Here is a 25,730-nt window from a genome sequence, read left to right as displayed (position 1 = left end):
GGGAAATCAATTAAGACTTTAATTACACTATTTTAAGTTTACTATATGACTTGCACATGGATAGTTGACAGAGTTTTAATAAATTACTCAATAAATATATCAGATCAAATACTTAATATGTTTGTTTTTTGGTTGGTCATGTGGCTTAGAAACAATAGCTATGATTTGTAGGGTTACATAAAAAAACCTCATTTGAGAACAAAGTCCAGCTGCACAAATGCTGCGATTCTCCAGCACCTGTCTGCATACTGAACTCAGGGCAATATATTTGATTATCAAACACATTGTCCTTTTTTACACATACACTTTTACATATAAGACTGGGACACAATGAAGAGTTCATGTTTCACTTTCTTTGGACATTTAAATGTGTTGTTTTCCTGTGCCCTTTCTTGGAAGCATATTGCACGGAGTAATGTACTGCGTTGTCCAGAGAAATGCATAAAAGCAATGGCCAGTCAAAAGGTCAAATGTCTGTAAACAACAATGGTAGATGATGTTATATGGGTCCCATTAAGAAAATTTAAAGAGTAGCGGTTGAAAGATGACTTCTTTAACTTTACACAGTGTTTTCTGGGAAGGCTGATCAATCAGCTCAAAAGCCTTTAGATTTTCGGATTTAATTACGTTAGGCTTTTTTAAAACACATTTTCTCCTAAGGTCCCAACCTAATTTGTGGTTTCAATCCCACTGAAGGTGCGTACTGGCCTCAGACCAGCATTATTTTGTACTATATTGGTGCCTAAAGGTAGCATGAGTTATTCTGGCCAAAAATCTTCAGAGGATCTGTTGTTGGGCCAATGCTTTTGGGTGAATATCAGTCCCATGATGCACTAGTCCAGACAAAGCATAACATAACTATCGATACTAAATGGAAAAATGTACACAAGTATAAACAGAAACAAGTGCATTTGAATGCTTTAGGCACCTCATTTATGGTGCATTGAAATTGTAGATACAGAACATGCTGGCAAGCGTGTATGCGCCAACACAAACACACACACGCAGATAAAGCAGCCAAGAGAAGCGTGCTCACACATACAGGGAGCGCATACGCTTCCCTGCAAATACACACAGATTGTTTGAAGCTCCCGCTGCTCCACACACTTGCCACATGCCGACAGTTTGTCTGGCACTGAAGCAAGAGGCAAATCAATGGGGAAGCCCACTTTTTTGTATAATATATTCTTTTTTCACTTTTTAAGCTTTTATAAAAATACAAGTCATCGTGAAAGTGTGGCGTATGTGCACATGCTCTTTGTGGATCTTTCTGTATGAGTTACCAAAGCATATCTCTTTTTCCATTTCCCTCTTTCTCTCGACATTGCGTGGAGTAGAGGTTAGCAGTCAACACCAGTCAGATCTGTTTGGTCACATCAGTTGACAGAGATGAATGGATGCAAAAACACAGGAACGAATGAAAGGATGAGGGGGGTCTTCTCTCGAGGGTACACGTTTTGAAAGGTGGTTAATTTCCAATCATGCATCCAATTAGCCATACGCACATACAGACACACACTACGCCCCCTTCCTCACCATTGCTCCACCATCAGGTCGAGGACTCTGTTGACGTTCAGGTCTGAGTCAAGGCCAAAATCGCTCTCTAGAAATGGGGCGGCAAGGGGCGTGAGCGGTTGCAGGCCAGAGGTCAAGGACTCCAGCCAATCAGCGGGGTCAAAAGCAGGAACCTCTGACCTTCTTTTTCTGGACAGTGAGCTGGATGGTGGAGTGGTGCAGATGGGGGGAGGAGGAAGGGGAGCTGGGGTTGAACTGAGGGTTGGAGCGTTGTTAGGTGAGGGGGGAAGCTCTAAAAGAAGCGAAGAGCACAGAGGAGAGGACAGGAAGTTGTCGTCTTTTTGGCGCTTGGTGGGCTGTGATTGGTCAGGCTGTGGGGCAGGGGAAGAGCCTAAAAGGACAGTAGTGGCTGACTGGATGTCTGTGATCAGTGAAGAGTTATCTGAAAGATAAAGACATGATATTATGGTGAATTCGTGGTGTTTTGTTAATCGGATATAACCTATTTGCAAACTGCGAGAAGTAAATTTTTTGCCATTGGTAAGCAATATATTTGCTTCCTCTGTCCTAAAAAGCTTCAACCGCCACTTGTCAAATTTCACTCACCTGAACAACCAATAGTCTCATCCAAAATGTCATCTATGGATTGTCTAGGGTCCATCTTACATGGTGAAAGAAAGAATGGACAGGAAGTTGAACGCTCAGTGCTCATTGTTGATGAACAGCAATCAATACATCAATAGCTGCATAACATAGGTAATTGTTAGAAAGCAGACAGCACACAAACTCAAAAACACTCACCTGCACTCTTTGAATGGCCTCCTGTAGTTCCTCTTCCACACTCCGGACAGTGGGTGATGCTTGTGCTGGACTGGCAGTGATTTGCATGGGCAAATCGAAGTCTTGACCAATCACATCACAAAGCTGGCAGCAGTTCGCCTAATATTAGGGATAAATACAAAGAATTACTTTCTTGTATGATGTTAAATGGTGAATATATATATATATCAGTTGTTGTATTTGCCCTGTTGAAAAAAACTGCATGAGCTGGTTAGATATGTTTTGAAGCATGGCTGCTGGTTTGAGCTGTTTAAGCTGCTCCTTAGTTGGCCATGAACTGGTTTAAACCAGCTGAAACCAGCTCATGACCAACTAAGTACCAGCTCAAACATACCCAACCAGCATATGCATGTGGGTTTTTTTTTCAACAGGATGGTCTAATATCACCCGTAGTTTCTTGAACAATAAGATACCTTGATACAGCAATTTAATAATGTAGTACTATGTCCCCACTCTATCTTACTACTCAATGTACATACTTTTCCATCACCAGCGCAGTACGTAAAGAGCAGTTCCTGTCCACCTGTGTCTGGTTTCCCTCTGGTGCATCCTGTGTCCTGTTGCAGGAACGGATGAAGGGAACTTTCACACAGCTGGAGAAAACAGAAGGAATGAAATAGTACATTAAATGCTAAAAGTACTTGTAACTAAATATATCCACCACAAATAAAGAGAATAAAAAGTGTCAATATTAGGAAATGCTACAAATTCCAAATAATTCACCACTTAGTCAAGTATTCAAACACACCTGAGTGTCCTTTGCTCCTTCTCTTGGTCTGCTCCTCATCCTCTCTCTCATTTCCAGCTCCACACTAAGTTCATCTACTGCCTGGCCTGGCCTCCACGTAGTGGGTATTGGAGGGGAGGATCTATGTAAGGTGGGGCTGGAGCCAGCAGAAGAAGGAGAATTGAGGTAACTATCACTACCTAGGCTTTGCTCTACTAAACCTGAATGGTTGATGTACATTGGTGCAGGGTTGGCGGAGGGATCTAAGCTGGGAGGGATTCGGTTGAGGCTGGCAGGGTGGGAGGGCTCTAGCGTGGCCCCTAGCTGGCAAAGCGACGCAGGTGTTAATGGGGGACGAGGCATCTGGAAAGGACGGAGTCTCTCTAATAGTGCAGGCTTAGTGCCAGAAACTGGGAGTCCACGTTTCCGCAACTGCTGCCGAAGAACTGACACCTGAGAAGGAGAAGAAATGAATTAAATATTCTGTACAAATCTTGTTCCTACAAATAGTTTATGAAAACCAGATAATCCTAAGCAAGGGTGTCCAAACCTACTCCTGGAATGCCACTGTCCTGCAGAGTTAAGCTCCTACCCTAATCATAATCAAACACACTTGAACTAGGTAATCAAGGTGTTCAGGATTATGGTTGTGTCTGAGAGCTGAAAAGTAAGGAGGTAGGAAGGCAAAAAGGCACATCTGAATACAATTTATTGACATTCTGAAATGTTTTCAGTTTTAGGAGGTATCTTCACATGCAAAAGCTGCTTGCAAAGTCACTGCCTGATAGGCCAGCTAAGCCAACAAGTTGCCTAAACTTTTGGATGTAGCCTACTTAAAAATAACAGGCAGGTGTGTTGGAATTGAAGTCTGAAGGAAAGTAAACCTCCAAGAGTAGAATTGGACACCCCTGATCTAGAGTGAGTCATCTTAATGAGATTTTTACCGTTAAGTCATCAAGGTTTAAGGGCAGTAACTCTGCCTGGTGGATGGGACTTGTATCAGGAGTAGAGGGGTTTGTTGATGGTGTTCCAGATTGAGGGGAACTTTGAGGTGTAGTTCCAGAAATCTTCAGATGGTTCTCACTATTGTTTGGATGTATAATATGATTATATAAATTAGTCTTTTGGGATAACACTATCTCTAAATAGATTTTTACCATTCAGAACACAGAGGAGCATTTCTAAAGCCAGGTGTGCACTGTACGATTTTAGCTATGATTTTGCTGTCTGGGATAAATTTCATTAACGCAAAAGATTTATCATCATTTTGTAAAACCATCAGTCTTTCATCACACAGGACTGGATTACACTACACAACTTTAGCCCTGACTTTTGCCTTGATTTGCAGCTGAGGTAAGTCTGTGCTAGTTGCCTCGCATTAGAACCAGGAGATTTTGGGAGTTCAAGTGTTGGGAGTTCATTTCACATTGTGTATGATGGTTACAGATTCTAATATTTTACCATCAGACTATGATGCCATCTAGTCAGTGGATATTAAACATGTTGGAGTGTTATTAAGAAAAGGCTCCTGAGAAAGACTTTTAATAGCACTGACCTCCAACTCCTATTGCAGTCTATTGAGGCCATCCAAATGAGCTTGGCTTGTATTTTTCTTAACCCAGAGTACAGAGTTGCACCATCAACTACGGCAGGCAGCTTCTCTACATCCATGTTTGTTTACATCTCATCTGTTATGCATCTACTAGCAATGGGAAGGCATGTGTTTTAATGTGAGGTTGTTGTGGTTAGAACAACCTGTGTAATCTTCAGATTTTAGTGTGTGATGCCTAGATTTTTTTTTTCTGTAGCCATTTGCAAAATTGGCAAGTGATATTTTAAAATCTGTTCTGATGTTGTGTAGTGTAATCGCACCATTTGTGTGACATTCACTGACAGCCATGTAAACTTTTGTGATAAATCTCTGCCTCCAATAATAGTTGCGACTGCTGTTGAACTGTCAAAAGTGCTCTTGACTGCAATGTTTATTGTACACAGTACCATGGGCACCAACTATTAAGTGGGCACTCATCTAGGGTACCAAGAGGGATCAACTGAGAAGGATACCCCTTCCTTCCATCATACAATGTGAAATAAAATAATGATGTTGCCATGGCTTTTACTTAAGATGTCAATGTGATAATATCTGAAAACCCGTGTAAAGAAAATTGTACACGTGAACCCAGACTTAGTTGTACAAATCATGGTTACTTCATTAGTGCTTTGTTTGAAGGTTTACCTGTTTGTCACAGGGAGCTGTTGTTGCTGGTTAAGAATTTGTAGTTGTAAGAACACCTGCTGTTGTTGCAACAGGTGGGAGTAAGAGGAATCAGTGGGCGGAGCCTGACCGCTATTATTCTTTTGTGAAGCACTTCCGGCTCCGCTTCCAGTCCCAGTCCTTTGATCTGGGGGAATGTACTGATGATATTTCAGCTTCCTCATTTTAGGTTTTGAATCACGAGGCTTTCGTGGTCGCGGAGGGCGGGATGAAGTTAAGGACCCGCCCAAAATGGAATGAGAAGATGGAGCTGAAAGCTGTGCTGTCTTGAGGCATACAAAGAGAGAATGTGAGCAGTATAATTTGGAAAAATGACATGAGCAAGTGGATGAGAGAAATAATGAGGAATGAAATGGGGCAAGGAATCATTTATTCACATCTCTGTGTGAGTGCGTACCTTTGGCAGCAGTGGTGGTGTCTGGGAGGGCATGTACATCCCTTTGGGTCTCCCAGTTGTTGATATGGAGTTTGACCCCGTTACTGTCATGGCCATTGGTTGGCTGATCCCCTCGGTTGCCGGGAGCAATGCCAATCTACACTGCTTTGAAAAGATGAGTTGATAGCGGTGAAAATTCGAAGCAACCCTTTTCCAGCTTTTTAACCTGAATGTAAAGGTGTAATGTGTAATTTCTGCCCCACTTGTAGCACGAAACAGATGGTACTCAATCTCATATCATTGACTGACCCAGTGCTGCTATGTTTGGCTTGTAGCAATGCAATGCTTATATAAACAGAGAAATATTTTGATAGTGCCACATTGTTCACAAAATTGCTGACTACTCTTTTAAACTGAAGAAAATGATCCAAGGCAAAAAGTACACGGTCAACTGATTTAGTCTAATATTGTGTAGGTGTTTTATGCCTCTTATACCTGTACACTGTTTGGGCTGATGGGCGTAGCAACAGATGACGCATCACTCAGCGATTGGTCACCTCCTTGCCCAGGTGATGATGATAAGCCAGGAGATTGGTGCATCCCGAGTTGCTCGGGAGATGCAGAGGCAGAAGAGGAGTTGTCATCTTCAAAGACATCTGATGGCAATGAAGCAGCTGAGGCAAAGGAAATGGAGAATCGTGAGCTTTTCAGAACAGTTTTCTGTATAAGTTAAATGCTGTTATATGTGGAAATGTGTAATATAAGGTTTGTTTACACATCGATACCTTGTGAGAATTGTTAATTTATAAGTTCCTAAGTAAAGTGGGAGGAAGAGAGGGGACGGAATTGGAAATGTTCACAAGGCGGGATTCGAACTTGGGCACCCAAAACACAACCACACTGCATGCCAGAACACTGCTGACAAGGCTATCAGCTCCAGCGAATATAATTAAGTGTTAAAGGTATAGTTCACCCAAAAATTTAAATATACATATATTTGGAGACTTCTGAGTTGACTGGTTCTGATCAAAGACAATATCATGAATAAAATGAAGCGTCTTCCCATTTAATCAAGCCTGCCTATAGGAATGAAAAAAACTTTTAATTGATCTTTTATTTATTGCATGATTAGAATTTCTACAACATCGCTTTATGATGTGTGCCATCTGAACTGTGTCACTATGACCATTAATGTCTTTTAAATTATGTTACATATAACCCAAAGCTATAAACTGTAAAATTTTATTTTTATTTTAATTAGCTTATGTTTACAAACTAACCACTTAGCATACAAGCTTAGCATATCGCTAACTGATTAACCTTAGCCTTTACTCTGAATTATTCAACTTTTTGTTTTTGTATGTTTTATATACTGTGACTGTGTTACTGTTCATTTACCTCTGTCTGGTGTCTTACTGCATATGCACATATTCACAATGTCACTGTCACATAAATTGCTGAACCCAATAACTGTGTAAATTCTATGAACATTTAGTTTTCTGTCTTTAAAAAGCAACTGTACTAACATGTTAACCATGTTACAATTACAAGAATTTATATAACCCTACATATATATATAAAAAAAAGCATATAACACTATAAGAGAGTGTTTGTATGTGCGTGCGTGTGTGTGTGTGTGTGTGTCTGTTTGTTTATTATATAAAATATTTAGCTTGAGTTTATGCTGAGTTTGTGAGGCATTGTTTTCAGTTATTTTCAAGGACTCACTGTTCTCTACAGGCAGAATATGCCTCTGCAAGAGTTCAAGTGGTCCAGTCTGACTCTGGATTTTCTCACTCAGATCCTCAGCCAGACGGGCCTTCTTTTGCCTGTGAGCTCTGCTATAACTCCTGTCTGTGAGCGAGAGACATACAGAAAGAGAAAGTGAGAACAAGAAATGAGAATCATAGAGAGAACAAAATGAATAGAGAAAGATGGGGAACGTGAATGGCAGATCAATTGCTCTGCTTTATAATAAGAGAGGAGAAGAGGAGGAATATTTTAAAGACAGATATGAACGATTTTTCACAAAATAATTTGTTGTTGGAGTAATCCAATTCAGACATTCAGAAAGCTACTGATAATAGGTACATAAGTGCTGAAGAACCTTCAAATGAATGACTTGCAAACACAAAAAGCTGTTTGATGAATGTGTGAATGGCTAATGGACAAACTGCTCATTCCAGGTTTAAGGTTACAGCTCGGTTCAGTACTGGTATTGGGATATTCATTTATGACTGACGGTGAGGAACTATATTGGCAAACTCTCAATGGGCATAGATGATGCATCACCTGGTGCAGTTTGAGCAGTCAGACCACTAGGGGGCGACTTCTGAGAGGCACCATCTTCAGTCTGACGCTGCATTGAGAAACAGCCCAGTCAAATCAACATCAGCAAATATCAACAAAACTGCAAATCTTTATTTCTCCAAATGTTACTGAAAGATAGCACAAAGGTGAAGCTGTTGAAAATACAATTGGATGGTATTATTCTCCTGTAAGACTACATTTTTTCCCTCCTGACAGTAATTATCTTGAAGCAGCTGCTGTTTACTGTCTTACTAAACATAATTAACTGTGCTAACAGTGTTTCACGGCTAATACTAATAGTTTGCGACAGTAACTAGACATGTAATTACAAACATTGAAGACCAACTCGTGTCAGTTATCAGACTGTTTTGGCATCAGTGAGTAGTTTGCTTATCTACACTGGCAACCTGTTTCACGTCAGTCTGTTTTCATGTAAACCAAAGGCACACACATACTGTTCCTGGAGGGTGTCAAGCGAGGAAGCTATTAGATCCAACCGTAGTATGTTTTAGTTTGGAACTTCTCCCTCAAATTAATTAACTGTTTCAAGGAGACGTTTATTTTAGTTTTGGTTGCTGCTAGCTCTATATTTTACGATTTCTCCACAGACACAGATAAACAATGGCTCACCAAACCACTGCTGGCTTCTTTCTCCCCAATTTTATCAGGGACAGAGGCCTTTGTACCTATAAAGAACAGAGAATGGGAGAAAAAACAAAAAGGAGGAGACAAGCTGTTATAAAGCTAATATGTAGAGTTGAAATGCATAAAGAGAGCAATCCAGCTGGTTTGAAACGTGTGAATCAAATATAATATGATTTTCCTGCCCCATAAAGGGAAATTTCATAGACTTCCTGTGGCTAAGCACAATCAAAATAAACACACACACAGACTCACCAGACTCTGCAATAAGTTCATTCTGCTGTCTGCGGTTCTGTATTCGCAACTGCAGAACTGAAAAAATGGTATATGTATTATTATGCAATGAAAACAATATTTTCAATACTTTATTAAAAATACAGTCTTTGTATTGCAGAAAACTCTCAAGCCTGAGTTTCCCACCTTAAGGAAAGTGCAGATTTTCTCTGTGAATCATATAGCTTAAATTATGACTGTAGGCCCAGTATATTACAAGTAAATTACACCACTCGGATGATCATAAATGAGTTAGATATGAATTAGTCACTGCAAACTTACACTGTTTGTGGCACTTATAAAAGAAGTTCTACACTTCTTCACAAACAAACACATGCTTGAACCAGCAGGTGAAGTGGGAGGAGTCATGAGGTATTTTGACTTGTTCCATAATGCACCTCTGTGCTGAGTTTTGAGATCTGAGAGTGGACGTGAGAGGAAGGGGGGGGGTAACTATTTATCCCTCTGAATGTCTATTTCTGTCACCTTCCCATCCCCCATCCAGCTGTCCTGCTCTCTTGCTTGCTCTCGCTCCCTCGTTCTCTGTCTTTCACTCCCTCTCTCGCTGTCAGACGTGCTAAGTAAATTCTTCCTGATTTGACTTTACTCTGGAAAAGAATGACATGCTGAGTGGCATCAAGCCAAATCAGGTTAGAATACTGGGACTAAAAATTCACTGAGTGTCAAGGCAATTTATAGTAATGACAATAACTGTGCTCTGATAACATAATGGCATAGATGCATAATGATAGTTCAAGTTTTACGATATTCTACTTACTGTACCACCTGTTATATCACTATCAGAAATGGCTAAAAATCAATACTTCATAAAAACAACCTGATGTATATTTAAACTTTTCAATTAAATTAGTTTTTTATTTCTTATATCCCTTGCTGTTCTGTACTATTCTGGACAATGCTTGAAACTTTTTATTGCTACCACATCTCATGTTACTTCCCTCATGATGAATCATATTCCCAGAAATATCCTAATGTTTTCTAAATTCACTGTATAATCTAGGAAAATGTCCAACACATGCAACCTATAATCCAAACATGTACAACAAAGAAAAGTTATTGTGTCAAATTACTAAGAAATATTGTACATATTATGATGCTGATTATGTGAAGTCCTTTGCGCACAATGCACAGATGGTCAGATGTTCTTCCGAAGCTCAAGATGCTCTTGGATCATTCTCAAATTATGCTGGAGTTCATTTTAGAGTTGCTTTCTAAAAGCAAGAAGAACAAACCAAATACTAAATCATTCTGAAGTTCAACTTTTCACTCAAACCATTAACTGCATATTTGATACCAGCATTTTGATATTGAGTAAAGCTATTGTGGGCAGAAATGAGAGCATTAATATGTAATTTGGGGTAAGTATGTACTATCCTGGCATCTTTCAGCAGTTCCTTTTGCAGTATTTCTTTGCATTAAGCAGAACCCCTGTTGAGGTAGACTGGTGCAATTTTACTCCGTTCTCAGCTACTGAACTCTTTCAAAGCAATTGCTGGCTTCTCTGTGGCTTCTCTAAGTATCCTTCTTGTTTGTGCAGAAAGTTTAGAGGTTGACCTTTTCTAGACAGAGTCTGGGTGGTGTATTGAAGCCTCCACTTCCTGATAATTGAGCCAAAAGTGTCCCCTGAGACATCCAGACACTTGGATATGGTTTTGTACCCTTTTTCTAATTTATGCATTTGTTTTACATTATCACTGACGTCTTTGAAATGTTTTTGACTATTCATTTTTACAGCTTGCCTTTTGGATTCACAACATGAATAATATCTGTGTGTTTTTTTTGTGTGTTTCTTTTTGTGTTTTTTTAAGTATTTATTTTATTGTGTTACAATTAGGTTTTTCATTTAATCCTGAAAGATAGAAAAAACTAAAATCTGCAATAAGGCTACCACAGAGACCAGGATTATTTCTCAGCACAGCTATTTCACTGACATCTTTCAGATTTGTAGGAACATTTTACGTGTGATATTAAAAAAGGAACAATCAAATATAATTTAAAATTCAATCTAATTTTTAAAACAAGCTTCAGCGTTTAGAAATGAAAACAACAGAGGGTAAGATTTCGGTATATCTTTTTGTATATATATTGTCTATTGATTTTCTAAGAATTCTGTATTCTTGTAAAATGCTGATCATTATAACATAATTACATATTAATCTCTTCAGAATAATACAAGACCCCTCCACAGCCGATACATTATATCTTGCAAAAAAATCAACACATGATGAAAAACTACAATCAATCGCCTGGTAGCCTGTAAACAAATAATGAAAAAATACATTATTCTTAGATATGTAATCATTTACATGTCATTCTCATAAACATAGATTTATAAATATAAATATAGACAAATTACCCTATGTTCATCCTCACACTTTAAATAAAACATTTCCAAATTACTTAAGTTTTGTTTATGTTCATGAATTAAGGCAATTAAGACTCATTTAAAGCCCAAATGAAATAAATGACATTTAAATTTTGTTAGCAATCTTAAAAGTTACATTGTTTTCCAAATTCTGTTTTATTCATTTACTCTTTGTTTACACCATTGATTTGTCAGACAGGCAGCCATCTCTCTCTCTCACAACACAACCTATCCAAAGTCACAGCTGATTTAAGGGTCAGTACCAGAGCAGAACGAGGTTTTGATTGGATTACAATTTCCTTGCAGTCCATGGATGTGATCTTCCTTTTAAAAATGACAGTCTCTTTTTTGAATACTAGCTAAACTGTTTAAAAAGTATCAATTCAATGCATTTTTGACGACAGAGTCTTGTCATTACCAAAGAGTGCTGCTGGACATTTGTCTGAGAATCTTTCCAGCAGGATGTAAATAGGGAACCCAAGAAGAGAGGGCAGCGCTTTTGAAGGGGTTCCAACCACAGATGGGAACCAACAAAGACAATCTGTCCACTGTCCACATGTCCTTCAGGGAGGACCGTACTGCTGGCCACATTTGTACAATATGGGAAAGTATGAGAGATCGTGGAACCTCATGAAGATTGGTTGGTTGGTAAAATTTGGAGGTCCATATCAGCCACTCAGAATTCATTTGAGAATACTTTTAAATTCCAATGATAATTAACTGAAATTCATTTAAATGCAGCGAGTATATTGTTATAAGGAATATGAAGGTTTGTCAAGATACACTGAATGATTGCTTGAAAGTGTTGTGTGAAAGTCTTTGAAGGTGTGTTGGGTAAAGTTTCTTTTAAAATAATGCATTACAATATTGCGGTTCTAAAGTAACTAATTGCATTACTTAATAACGTTTATGGACAGTAATGCATTAAGTTACTTTTGCCTTACTTTTTGTCAACTGACCTGGGCTTGCTTATTTTTAACAACAAAAAATCTAAAAGTTATATTTTTGGCAACTGCGCAGGCCCTTTCACACAAAAAGTGATATTAATAAGCTTGAAACAAGTGCCTCGGCATCTGTACCTCCCAAATTCTCTCAACACAGGGACAGGAGAGGTGTCAGTGACTAATTGGGAATATAAAAGTAACTTGCATTACCAGCCCAATTTGTACATATTTTATGAGGTGGCTAATTCATACGAATTCGTACGACCTCACTTGTACAAATTCATGCGATTTTTGCCAATTTGTACGTATTTTACGAGTCGCCAATTCGTATGAATTTGTACGAATGACCTACACCTAACCCCGCCCCTAAACCTACCCGTCACTGGCGTTTAGACAAATCGTACTAAATCATTTGAGTGAGGTTGTACCAATTAGCCACCTCGTAAAATACGTAGGAATTGGTCATGAGCTCAATTGAAAAAGTAACTCAGATATTTTCTTGTAAATTTAAAAGTTATGCGTTACTTTTACGTTAAAAAATTATCTGATTATGTATTCAACTTGCATTATACCCAACACTGATTGTGACAGTTTTTAGTTACATAAAGCTGCATTTCATCTATAGATCACTTTTATTATTAATATTCAAACAAGCCAACCCTCGTCTTATGCCAGCTGACGGTAAGACCAGCTACATTCACCTAGGTTTCCAACGCTGCAAAGATTTTCAGACTCCATCATCAAAACAGCCACTAGGAGCATCATCAGAACTCACATCACCAACCAGAGCGGACAGACAGCTACACATGTGGGCTTTCAAAACCAGCTTGAATACAGCCTTGTGATCCTTCCTTTGTTCTTACCTGAGCGAAACTTATTGCGGATGAGCAGTGACCTCTCAGATGCCAGCAAGGTCATAATGGAGAGACAGCAGGGGAAGAAGGGGTGGGGGCTTTAAAGATACGTCTTCCTCCTGCAGGGCAGATACTTATGATGATTTCTTATGCCCTTTCCTCTCCCTGAAGAAAAGGAAAGCAAAGGGGAGTCACAGCAGGCCTGAATGTATACTAGTTGCCATCAAGACAGCGAGGGAAAAACACAGGAACACAAGCAACTGGTGTAGTCTGTGTATGACTGACAGAAACAGGAGGAATCAGAAGCTAACGCTATTCTGCTATTCTAAGAGGCAGTAAACAGCATCGCTTAATAAAACACAACAGATTTCCTTCTTCCTATATGCAATAAATAGTGACTAGAGCTTTCAAGCTTCATTCAGGAAGCAGAAGAACCATACAAGTGGCCCTTGCCCACTGTTTTCCAAGCCTTCTGAAGCCATATGATTTTTGCAGTTTATGTAAGAAAAAGAACATTTTTGAAGTCGTAACTCAAGAAAATAATGTCCACCCTAGTAGTCCGTGGCACGTTTATGAGAGAAGTACAGATTTGTAAACAAATGATTATTTTGAGCCAGATTAATTCATAATGAGTTGTCATGAATCAGAGTTAAACATCTCAGTGGATTGAATAATGGTCTATTTTGGTCTGTTCCACAAACAAAGCTATCACACGGCTTTAGAAGACATATGCAACACTTCTATAGAGCTTTCAAATCCTTTTTTGAAGCTTTAAAGGGTTAGTTCACGCAAAAATTTAAATTCTCCCTCATGTCATCCCATTTGCACAAGACTTTGGTTCATCTGATTCATAAGGATTACTTTGACAATGCTTTTATGAGCTTCTTGAAGTGGAATGGAAAAATCGACAATGGAGGGCCATAAATCTCTCAGGTTTCATTAAAAATATCTATTTGCATTGCAAAGATCAACAAAAGAATGACATGATGGTGAGTAAATGATGACAATTTTCATTTTTGGGTTTACTTTCCCTTTAAATCTTGAAACAATATTCTATTTAATAAAAGAAATAGTGACTAGTACATTAAAAATAACATTTTTCTTTTTGTGTTCCACAGAAGAAAGTAAGTCATACAGGTTTGAAATGACATGAGGGTGAGTAAATAATGATAGAGTTTTCATTTTTGAATGAACTATCTTTTTAAACTATTCCAGAAGGAGAGATTTTTGCTCAACTACCCAAGGATAAAGTAGCCTGTTGGAGCAGACGAGAGTGGGTGTATGTACAGAGGCTTGAGTTACAGAAATAATTTGTTTTATTTATGTGCCCTAGAGCTGGATTTCAAGTACTTCAAATTTTTTTCACTGTACAAGCAACAAATTGGCCTTAGATGAAGATCACAAAAACTTCTAGTGTCAGAATCTTCACAGACATAAGCACCCAGATGCCTTCACAAAAGAACATATATATTCACAGATAAATGTATAAACACAATAGGATGAATGGAAATGAATACTCACAGTCAGACTGAACTCCCCCGAGTTTTGTCAGAGTGGCGTTGAACAGAGATTAAAGTGGAGAGAGAGAGAGATTCTTGTGATTGAGGTGGAGAACGAGGGCAGAACTTGATGCACGTTAAACCGAAGCAATGCTCAATGACAGGGTTGTTCCTTAGCTTCTTTTTCGCCTGTTTGTTCATTCCATTCCACAGGTGAATCTAGGGAGAAAAGGGCCCTCTGTTTCTTCCTCTTTTCTTCCACGCAGAATTCACCCTGTACACCTCGTTCTCTCTCTCTCTACCCCCACACCGAGGAGTTGAGCCAACTGTGTTGGGCTATCAAAAGAGCACCCTGCCCCCTCAGAACCCTCACACACACGCACACACATTTGCTGATAGATTCATTGGGGGGTGACACTACTGGGTGTGTAACTTGCAGTGTCCCCTATCTCTTCTGTCTCTCTCAGGGGTGACAAGGCCAGACCTTCCCCCACAGGTACCTGAAGAAGATTGTAAAAGCTGGTGACAAAAAAAAAGCTACAAAAACGCTGCTGGATCTGAAAGGAACGGGCAGAAAGGAACTGTATTTCACTGCCTTCAATTTTAATTTTTTATTTTATTTTTATGAAGTTTTTATTTATTGCAAAGTTGTTTTGAATTGTGTTGAGGAATGCATTAGCACAGAGAAAATATATATATCCTATGTATTCATGAAAAAATAAATATATATTGTTGGCAGGGATGCAGACATGAGGTCTTAAAGGGACAGTTAAGCCAAAACATTTTATTCTATCATTTACTCACTCTCATGTCATTGCAAATCTTTATGATTTTCCGCATATTTTATAAAAATGTGCTTTTTGTTCATATGAAAATCAATGGGATCCAGTGTTGTTTGGACCCCAGTGTACTTCAAAATATGTTCCAACAGGGTTGGAACAACATGACAGTGAGTAAATAATGATACAATTAAAATTTTTGAGTGAACTCTCCATTTAAATGTCCTCTAAAAGTTCTCTACATTTATCTATAATGAATCATATGATATAAAACATGTCATGGTAGCCAATAAATTAAATTTAAATCCACAAACGTGCAAATATATTTGTCTATGAGTAAGAGACGGGGGGCCGGGGGAGAGGAGGGGGTTGGGAAAGGGAGATCAGTACTGCACCACCTGTTTGGTGGCTTTGACAGACAGGTTGGTGTGTGCTGCTGTATCAGCAGGTCAGAGACAGCCAGCGAGCGAGAGAGCGATACAAGAGAGAGGGAAAAAAGGCAAAACAGTCCAAAACAAAAGATACAAGTTAAGTGCACAACAACATGGCTGAGACAGACAGGAAGAGGTATAAGAGAGACACAGGAAGTTGGATTCTGATCATGGCAGCACTGAGCAGCTGGTAAAGCCTGTGTTAGTCATTTGAATTGTCTCAACCTTGCAACTGAACATAACTATAGGAACCATTATGAGCATGAAGGCTGTGAATGACAGCATTGAAAAAATGTATCCCCTTATTGTGTGTTATGCACATGCAATTTATGCCATGAGGTGCTATTGGGGGAAAAGTGATGTAATCACCCTTGCTTCCATTGAGCCCCCCTTTCGGGAATCCCTCTATGATTAGCACCTGTTACTGTCCATTTTTGTCTCTCTCTTGTCATCCCTCCCTACTCACCTCAATTAGCTTGTGTCATTTTGTGTCACAGCATGAGAAGCTTAACTGAAACAACACATTCTATACATTCTAATGACGCCATGTGTCTCATTGGCTTTGATAGATGCAAGAAAGAATGTCAAAATGACAAATATCTGTGCACACAAGGTGGGAGCCTCTATTTCATCTCATGGCATTCTTCAGGCAATATACATTCATGTGCAGAAAATAGGTTAAAATTGCTAATCTTGTCAAAACTATTCCGTTAATCTACGTTGAATGAATATTAAACTTTACAAAAGCAGTGCAGTCGGCGCCAAAAGTCACGTGGGCAATGCGCAGACATATAGTGCTGTCCCGAGTTCGAGTCCCGGCTTGCAGACGTTTCTCGATCCCACCTCTCACTTTACTTTCGGTCTATATTACTGTTCTGTCCTAATAAAGGCAACAAACACAAAAAATTCATTTTTTTTAAATTGTGCAAATGGGTCAATGGTTCTCAGCAGGTTTCACTTCAGCACCTTTATTTATTTAATTTTTTAAACAATGGGCATCAAATACTGCTTAAAAATCAATTAACATTTACATCTACTAACAATCCACAGCACTATTTACATGACTTAGGCTGAATGGTATTTTAGAAAATGGGTCAAATATTGTATTAGCATTAGCAATGTCACCAAGCTAACTGTATACATTATCATATAGTTGCCTTTTATAAATTGCATTCATCAGGCCAACTTATTGTGTGACCCATTTATGAGCTGTGACCCATCAGTTGAGGACCACTGTACTGAAAATGGACAACTCTAAATGTTGGAAGGTTAATTACTGTAAACGTTTCCATTGATTGACTTCAGGTTGATGAAGCCATGCATAACTTGGAGTGAGTGTTCCCTCTGGTGGCATACATTAGTAACAACAACAATGCTAGGTTCTGTCCTATATTGTGCTTTCCTACAAAAATGCTCACACTCCTCATTCAGTTCCCACATCACAGTTCCGGAAGTCTCTGTGCTTGAACCGCTAACCATCTCCATCTACGGCAGGTCATTCAGACCGCTCATCCAATCATGCAGCTTTTCTCGCCACTGCTATGCTAAATAACACTCAACTGCAGAGCTCCTAACCCATCATGCCTTAGAAACCATCTACATCTCAGAATACATCCATAAAAACACCCTTCCTGAAGCATTTCATAGCCACACTAAAGCAAGCCTCTCCTTGCCAACAAATCATCTACCTTATGTCCAAAATTTTATTATCTGGGAATTCTTCCACATTATACTGCCTGAGAATTCATTTCAAGAGACTGTTGCAGGTTTACACTGAGACCGATTATTTTGCACGTAATGGCAAGTACCAACCGTAAATGAGACAAGCACATAGTCTCACAGAAAAGACCACGTCTCCTACATTTCTTACTGTTTCTCTTTCTCGCTCACACATAAACAAACACACACATTCACACTCAACACTTATAGACACCTGCTGTCAGCTTGATTGTAGGAGCCACTCTCCTTGATGCTGCCAAATGGAACAGTGACCCTCTGAGCACATCTGAGCTGTCACTCAGACATACACAGACACCCCCGTCTAGCACAGCTTGTAAGGTTAAAGCAGGCAAAGCTTTACAAAACTCTAAAACTGTATTCGCATTAATATATGAACCAGTAATATTGAGCATTTCATTCAGTCATGCATTGTAAAACAGCATAACATTGAATGAATATATGACTTACACAGTCTACATATTTTAAGCCTATATGTGACTCTGGACCACAAAGCCAGTCATAAGGGTCAATTGAGATTTATACATCATCTGAAAGCTGCTTAAATAACCTTTCTATTCAGGTATGGTTTGTTAGGACAATATTTAGCCAAGATACAACTATTTGAAAATCTGAGGGTGCAAAAAAAAAAAAAAAAAAATATTGAGAAAATCGCCTTTAAAGTTGTCCAAATGAAGTTCTTAGCAATGCATATTACTAATAAAAAATAAAGTTTTGATATATTTACTGTAGGAAATTTACAAAATATCTTCATGGAAAATAATCTTTCATTAATATCCTAATAATTTTTGGCATAAAAAATGATAATTTTGACCCATACAATGTATTGTTGGTATTTCTACAAATATACCTACATATTTAGCAACTTTTGACTGGTTTTGTGGTCCAGGGTCACACACACACACACACATACAAACACAAACATACAGGCACGCACACACATATATGCATATACTGTGTGTATATATATATATATATATATATATATAATAACATGCATTCATTCACACTTTTCATAATAGTTTTAACAAAGAAAATAAAGAAAAAGAAAAAAAATGAAAAAGATAGATGGCTTGGAAGCATTTGAATTTGATTTATTTTATTCTAAATCCTGTGACAGGTTACAGAAATTAGGCTGCAGACTTGTTTTTAAATTGTGTATTAAATATATAAGTGTTCTGTGAGACAGCACGTCATTTCAAATATATACATTTCCACCATAAATAAATAATTCTCATTGGTGCAAGATTATTCTTAGTTAGATAAAACACACTCTGAGCATTCACAATTAATATGTGAGAAGGAACGGATTTTAAATCTGCTGTGAAATGAGCTTAATAAAAACACTAAACCAATCTGTATATGAAGTAATCTGAAAACAAGTGTGCAAACCAAATTTAGTGATATTGTTCAGCAGCTGGACACACCTCCACTGCATGCAGAATATGAGCTGCCGTGAGCCTAAAGCAAAGTTAATTAAGCATGAGAACCATTGGAAAACAGAAGGGCTTGACAAGCTTTAATTAGTGTTTGCAAATATTCAGATTCTTAATCAAATCAGAAATTTAACCAACAGAACTTTAGATTAGCCCAAGTCCAGTCCAGTTTTTTCAAGCTCCATAACTTACCAAAAGGAGAGCTGAATTTTAAGAAACTAATAAATTAGACATTCAAACCTTGAAATGTCAGATCATCAAGATTAATTTGAACTGTGCAAGAGCACCAGAATTTGTATCGCTGTACCTAAGACAGTGAAAACTTATTTTAAATAATTTATATCACAAAGTACATATGTGCAAATTTACTTGAAATTCTAATTCAAAGTTTCTGCAATGATTTGTAACAGCAGTCAAGAGAAGTAAAACCTTCTTTGTCCAGATAAAAGCATATTTTCAAGCTAATAATTGAAGTAGGCCCTTGAAGGCAAAGGGTTTATAAACCAAATAGTTAAAGTTCAATATTAAAGAAGAACAAAGCAGAAGATTTGAAAAGAAAAATATGAAGGTGTCTATACTACTCCCTTTTGTATATATAGCCATGAGGGAGAAACCGAAATGAACACAGAGCAAGATGTTTTACAATGCATAATATCTGAATATGTTCTGAAATAAAAAAGCAGAGTCATGAAAATCTACAATCTACAATTTTTTTCTTCTGCATTTTGGAGGGAATCTGGAGAATTCTACAGAACAGATGCAAACAATACAACGTGTTAACCTGTAAACTCTACAACCTGATGATGAAGAATGCCAATAAAAACAACAGAAAACAAAGGTGTAAATGGCAACTTTGGATATGCCAGGTCAGAAGATTTGTACAATGCACGTCTGAAAGTTTAAAGAAAACACAACTCCATACTGTCCTCTGCAGGTCAGGTGGAGTATCACAATGAAAGGAGTGGAAGATGTGCAGAAAAGCTCTGAGAATTTGTTTTGTGGCTGCCAATTTTGTGTGGGCCTAGTCATTAATGGGCCTAGATATATTGATGCACTAATATAGGCAATTCCTTGACTTCAAGAGATCATAATACAAAATTATAAATAACAATAATGAGCCTCTTAGTCTTTTACATTAACTACATCACACCCTCCAATATGCAAAAAATTGAAATGAGAACAATAAATAAGAAGCAAATAAGGGTGTTTCAAAGTTATTCAAGGTAAAGAATCAAAACAAATATATTTCATCAAGAGGTAACTCAATAACTGAAGCTTATTAGAATAAATCCGAAGTTGAATATTGCCAAGTTCAGTCATCACCAGTGAAGGTCTCGAGAGTTAATGGAATGAAATATAGACAATAATATGGAACTAGTGAGGAGTAAGGAATTATTATATCAATGCAAAATAAATTAAAAGTATTTACAACCTTGCTTATCTTTTTAAAACTTAAAAAAAGAAAGAAAATCTATTTATTCATGTCCTCCGTGTAGTTCTCATTCTCCTCCCGTGTCACTGTCAGACTCCATTTCAGGAACTGTTGAACTGTACCACTCTGCATTCTCTTCTGGCTCTCCTTGTATACCAGCAAGGGAAATCCCTCCACTTTCTGGCTTTGCCTTCGTGTCCATCGCCTCCAGCTGCTGGCCTTGGTGCTTGCGCTTCGTGTGACGTCGCAGCGTGTTGCGCTCTGCAAAACGCATGTGGCATATTAAGCACTGAAAGGGTTTCTCACCGGTGTGTACTCTCTGGTGCCTCATCAGTTCCCCTGATTCACGAAAACGCCTTGGGCAAAGCTGGCATACAAAGTTTCTCTGACCTGTATGAATGTGTTTGTGTCGCTCAAGATGGCTTGATCTTTTGAACGCTTTGCCACAAAGGTGACATACATGGGGTTTGCTTTGGGAGTGTGTGATGGAATGGCGCTCAAGGTCCGAAAGATAGTAGAAGACCCGCGGACAGTACTGACAGTAAAGAATGCGACGAGGGCCTAATGCTTGGTTCTTTGGGTCATTGATTGGAATTCCGGGTGATACAGGACAAATGGGTGACATAGAAGAGGTGGTATCTAATGAGTCTGTTTGGTCTACCGAGGTAGACTCAGTCTCACCGTCACAGTTTACCTCGGTCTCCTTATTTTTACTTTCATGGGCTGTGGAAGAGGAATCCGGCTTGGTGGCTTCAGAACATGAAAGAGTAGTGACCGAACGCGTCTCAGGCTGGTTTTCTTGTTTCTTCTCCACAGACACAGCCAATCTGAGAAGGGCTTCCCGAAAGGAAGTGGGTACTGGTGTGTCAGAGTAGGCATCAGTGCTGAATTGCTTGGTTGGACTTGTAGAGGTCACGGTGGAAGTGCTAGAGGAAGCAGTTGATGAGGTAGGGCTAGCAGGAAGATTAGAAGGGTTATTCGGTCCTGAGATGTCTGTAGCTGTGGCAGAGGAAACCGTGCTGAGGCTGAGAAGTGACGGGCGTGAACTTAATGTAGATCCCAAATCAAGTGAACAAGTTGCTAAGGGAAGTGTAACAGTGGAAGAAGAGGAAATTTGAGATAACTGCCCAGGCGAGGACGAACTCTGAGTTGAGGACACCTGAGGAGATGACAAAACTAGGAACATGGGGGAGGACTGAGTGTTCTGGCTAAGAGGAACCGGTAAGGAAAGGGTAATCAGCCCTGGGTTAGCTTTAGAGGCCGGTGAGGAAAGAGACTGAAGCTGAGATGGAGGAAGAAGAAGAATGGGAGTGTTTGACCCTGTAGTATTAGCCACAATCTGAATGGGAACTGATGCCAAGTCAGACATGGCAGGTATGATGGAGGGTTTATCAAGAGCTACAGAACTGTTAGAAGATTTTGGCTCCTGGTTTGGGGCAACTTGTGAGGTTTCCACTGAGACATGACCTATAGACATATTTGGACACGGTGATTTGGGTAGTGTCTGTTGTCTGGAGTCTGCAATATCCTGTACATCAGCAATGAATGAGGGCTTATCTTCAGTTTGTCCTGGGCTTAGATCTGTTTGTTCAGAGAGCCCCTCAGCGTGTTGTATATTATCAATTTGTGGAACTTTCTGTCCATCTGCGGTAAGTGTGTAAGGAATACCCTGGTCATCTATAAGTAGTGTATCCATTGGATCTGGGGTTATGATGTTGGGATACGATGCAGTTGGCAAGGATTCAAGCAAAGGGGAGGACAGCTGTCCATCCCAATGCTGAGGCAGATATGTATGAGCGTCACTTAGTGATGGAATCCAGCGAATTTCATTGTCGTCATCCTCCTGCTCCACTTCTACATGTTGAGGCTCCTCCTCAATTTCATCAACTTCCATATGAAGAGAACCTTCATATTCAGGGTCTACAACCCATTCACACTTCCTCTCCTTATTTCGGTCTTTCTTTTTTGGTAGGCTTAAATCTAATACCATGTCTTCTTCATATTGTCCCAAAGAACTTGTCACTGCCATGTTCCTTCCGATATCAAGTCTCTCCTCTCTTACATTACATAAAATTTGTGTTTTATAATCTTCAATGCAGTCTTTACTATATTCTATTTTTTCTTTGTTTGCATTTAGGTCCATCCTAAGTTCACTCCATCTTGCATGTGCCACATCAACAACCTCTGTTTTATTCTCAATACACAACTCCTTGCTTGTGTGATTGCCTCCACCAGGTGATGGTAGTTTGTCATTAAGAAAACCTTTATTTAAAATAGATTGTCGTTGAACCTTAATCTCTAGTAAATCATTGGATGAGATGTTGGCAATGTTTGTAGCTTTGGTTGTCACTTCACAAGCTTCTGTCGTAGCATTATCAGACTCTACCTTGGGTATCAGCTGCATGTTTGTTGATAGACTCCTTGTGTTCTCATGAAAGGGGACTAATTTATCTTCAACAGTCTGGTTTTCAAGAAGATTCATCTGGTCTGAGTCTAATTCATTTTTTGGCGAGTTATGCTTGCTGTATTCCTTTATAACTTCTGTCTGATCTTGTGATGGAACAAGAAACACATCTGGGGTCACTTTGTCCTTAGACTCAGTCCTTAATGAGAGTCCCTCATCTGATAACTCACCCTCCTGACCCACAGACATTTGGCTATCTTTGGTAGCAGTAAGATCAGTCCACTTAATATGTGGTATGGTCTCACCTATCCTGTCCAATGTTTGTTGTTTGCGCATAGCAACTTCTGTACATTCAGCAGTAGAGAAGAAATCATATTATTCAGTACTCATGGAGTAAGTCTGTTCATTGTAACCTGAGAGAACATTGAAATATTGCCTGACAGTGCCACACAATCTTGCATAATCCATATAATGGCACCATTGCCAGTTCCTTTCCCATCTGATGTAACTGCTGATTTTCACCCATGTCTCTGCTACTGCCATCAGTCAGGATCTTCTACTCATCTAAGGCATCAATCTAAAACAAAAACAAAAAAACATAAGACAAAAAACAAGAGTCTACATTCTGTAAAGAAATAACAGAACTCAAGTTACAAAGACAAATCTCAAATAATGTATTGTTTAAGGTAACAATAAAATATTAGTGCTGTCAAAATGTACAAGTTAATTGCAACTTTAACTAAAAATCACCTTTTTGAAGTTACAGTCACTTTGTAAACTCTTAAATTATTACTAACTTTTAATAATAATAAACTTTTAATACTGCCACATTATTTCAGTTACATTGTTAAAGGTTTGTATTTACATAAAAAGACAGTATCATATAGTACATAAAAATGGATGCTGAGGAAGTTTTGATGTGGCTTGGAAAAACATTTTACAATAATTTTCATTTTCTGAACTAAGGGGTTTGTTTACAAGTATTTATGAAGTACTTATATTCACAAGTATAAAATCATAAGAGATATTCCAGTTAAACAGAACAGAGGAGGCAATATAGGGTTGATAAAAAAAATCTTGATTAAAAAAAAAAAAAAAAAAGTGTAAACCCATTTGCCTCTTTCTTAACATGATTACATTTCAGATTATTTTAATTTAATATTGATGCCTACTAAATAAATTCAAAATCCATTCATTCAGAATCTGATGACATCCATGTGCAACTCTTCACAGAAAAAAACAATACAAAAACACAATCTTTTTGACCACTTATTTTATAAGCCTTTAAATTTCTTTCTATTACCGACATACATACTGTCAGAAGTATTATAATACATTTAAATTCTTGATATACTATTAGAGAAATTAACTTTTTACTTATTGCTTCAATACATAACTTTCTCAGGCTCATTCTGAATACAAATACTGTCATTATCAACTTTCTCTAGATGCATTATTTTTGGTCCGACAGGTCAACAGAACTACTCTTTATATATTTTGAAACCTTAGAACACACTTCAGAGGAGTCTTGTGGATACTGCTGGCAAATCATGTTTTAGCAGTTGTTTTCATTTGTATCAGATTAAGCATAACCTCTATATCACTGGTTCCCAACCCTGGTCCTGGAGGCACATTTTGCATGTCTCTTTTCTCTGGAAACATGCAAAATGTGAAGTGTGGGGGTGCCTCCAGGACCAAGGTTAGGAACCACTGCTCTATATGATAACAATCTAAAATGTACAGCATTATAACATTTTTGACAATAAATCAAAACAATAAAGCATTTTATATTTTATAAACAGCATTATTATATTTTATTATGGCAGTAGTATATTTAAACCAAGAAACCCGCCAGTACATTATTATTATTTTTTTTAAATGAATGCAACAATATAATTTGCAATTTGTTATTAAAGATATAAAATTTTGTTGCATGAACAAAATATAATTGTGTTTAGAAGTGACGAAGTTCTCACATTTAACTATATATAAAAACACTAAAAGTAGACCAGTTCTTTAGGGGTAAAAAGCTTGATGGATGCCAACACAAATCAATAGTTAAGCACGTTACTAAGGAAGATTTTTACAATTCTGACCTATAATGTAACCAACATTCGATGTCTGTGTAATATTTGCAAAAGTACACAAATGCCATGCAGTTAGCAGGAACGCAACGCAGTGAGCTTGAACGGTGCTGTCATGGTAGCAGGTCCACTCCTCCTTCCCGTGGTATTCATCACAAATTGACTGTCAACGCGCATGGCTCAAGGTTTGACACCAATGCCTTTGTCCGTACACTCAGCCATGCAGCACTGTGGGAGAGTTGGAGATCAACACGGGGACATTCGACGCCATTACGCGCCGGAGGTCCGTTTAAAGAAGAAAAATATCAAACCAAACATCGCGTTTGATGTCTGTGGAGACCAGACAGCAAGTCGAACCCGTGCCATTACATGCCCAAAAGTATCTGTCTGAAGGATATACCCTCCCCATAACCCGTGTAATGCAAATACACTTGAATTATTCACATATTTTGGTCAAAACACTGACTGCGCTCGAACCTGCGACCAGCCATTTTATGCGTACCGAGGGTTCGAGCCGGTGACAGCGCTCAGATACACTGCTGCCTTTGAAACCCTATTTCAAACTTTCTAAGACAACCAACGCGCTTCAACTGCTACTCACAAGAACTCACATTTCTTCCCAAAAGCTTATAACCATTCGCGCACATCGCTTCTTTATAACTGAAATATTGAATATGAAACTGTTCTCACCCCACGAGTCAGCTCGCGCAGGCACTGACTGGCCCGACCCTGAGATACTTCCGGAAGACCAAATATGAATGAATGACTGGGCGGAGAGGTTGAGCG

General features: G+C 38.6%; 2 protein-coding genes across 5 annotated transcripts; both read right to left on the bottom strand.

Moving 5' to 3' along the window:
- LOC306887176 (uncharacterized protein) lies at positions 1 to 15,044 on the bottom strand. 3 transcript variants are annotated; one of them, XM_079444735.1, is made up of 15 exons: positions 14,664 to 15,044; positions 13,152 to 13,307; positions 8,941 to 8,997; positions 8,674 to 8,729; positions 8,026 to 8,092; positions 7,462 to 7,587; positions 6,229 to 6,407; positions 5,755 to 5,898; positions 5,319 to 5,623; positions 4,027 to 4,165; positions 3,104 to 3,535; positions 2,835 to 2,948; positions 2,317 to 2,454; positions 2,122 to 2,176; positions 1 to 1,957 (listed from the first exon to the last, which is right to left on the bottom strand). In XM_079444735.1, exons 2-15 carry the CDS (start codon positions 13,204 to 13,206, stop codon positions 1,533 to 1,535), a joined length of 2,292 nt encoding a protein of 763 aa, XP_079300861.1. In that variant the 5' UTR covers positions 13,207 to 13,307; positions 14,664 to 15,044; the 3' UTR covers positions 1 to 1,532. The 3 variants fall into 3 exon arrangements, with proteins under 3 accessions (XP_079300861.1, XP_079300862.1, XP_079300863.1); XM_079444736.1 differs by having other exon boundaries at positions 5,755 to 5,895; XM_079444737.1 differs by having other exon boundaries at positions 5,755 to 5,959; positions 14,664 to 14,952.
- A 3,628-nt stretch (positions 15,045 to 18,672) lies between these two features.
- Positions 18,673 to 25,694, bottom strand: LOC306886899 (uncharacterized protein). 2 transcript variants are annotated; one of them, XM_079444262.1, is made up of 2 exons: positions 25,635 to 25,694; positions 18,673 to 23,437 (listed from the first exon to the last, which is right to left on the bottom strand). In XM_079444262.1, exon 2 carries the CDS (start codon positions 23,194 to 23,196, stop codon positions 20,524 to 20,526), a length of 2,673 nt encoding a protein of 890 aa, XP_079300388.1. In that variant the 5' UTR covers positions 23,197 to 23,437; positions 25,635 to 25,694; the 3' UTR covers positions 18,673 to 20,523. The 2 variants fall into 2 exon arrangements, with proteins under 2 accessions (XP_079300388.1, XP_079300389.1); XM_079444263.1 differs by having other exon boundaries at positions 24,957 to 25,660.
- Between the last annotated feature and the right edge of the window lie 36 nt (positions 25,695 to 25,730).

The sequence above is a fragment of the Barbus barbus genome, assembly GCF_936440315.1.
Source record: "Barbus barbus genome assembly, chromosome: 21".
Classification (NCBI taxonomy): domain Eukaryota; kingdom Metazoa; phylum Chordata; class Actinopteri; order Cypriniformes; family Cyprinidae; genus Barbus; species Barbus barbus.
This window is presented reverse-complemented; position numbering and strand designations above follow the sequence as displayed.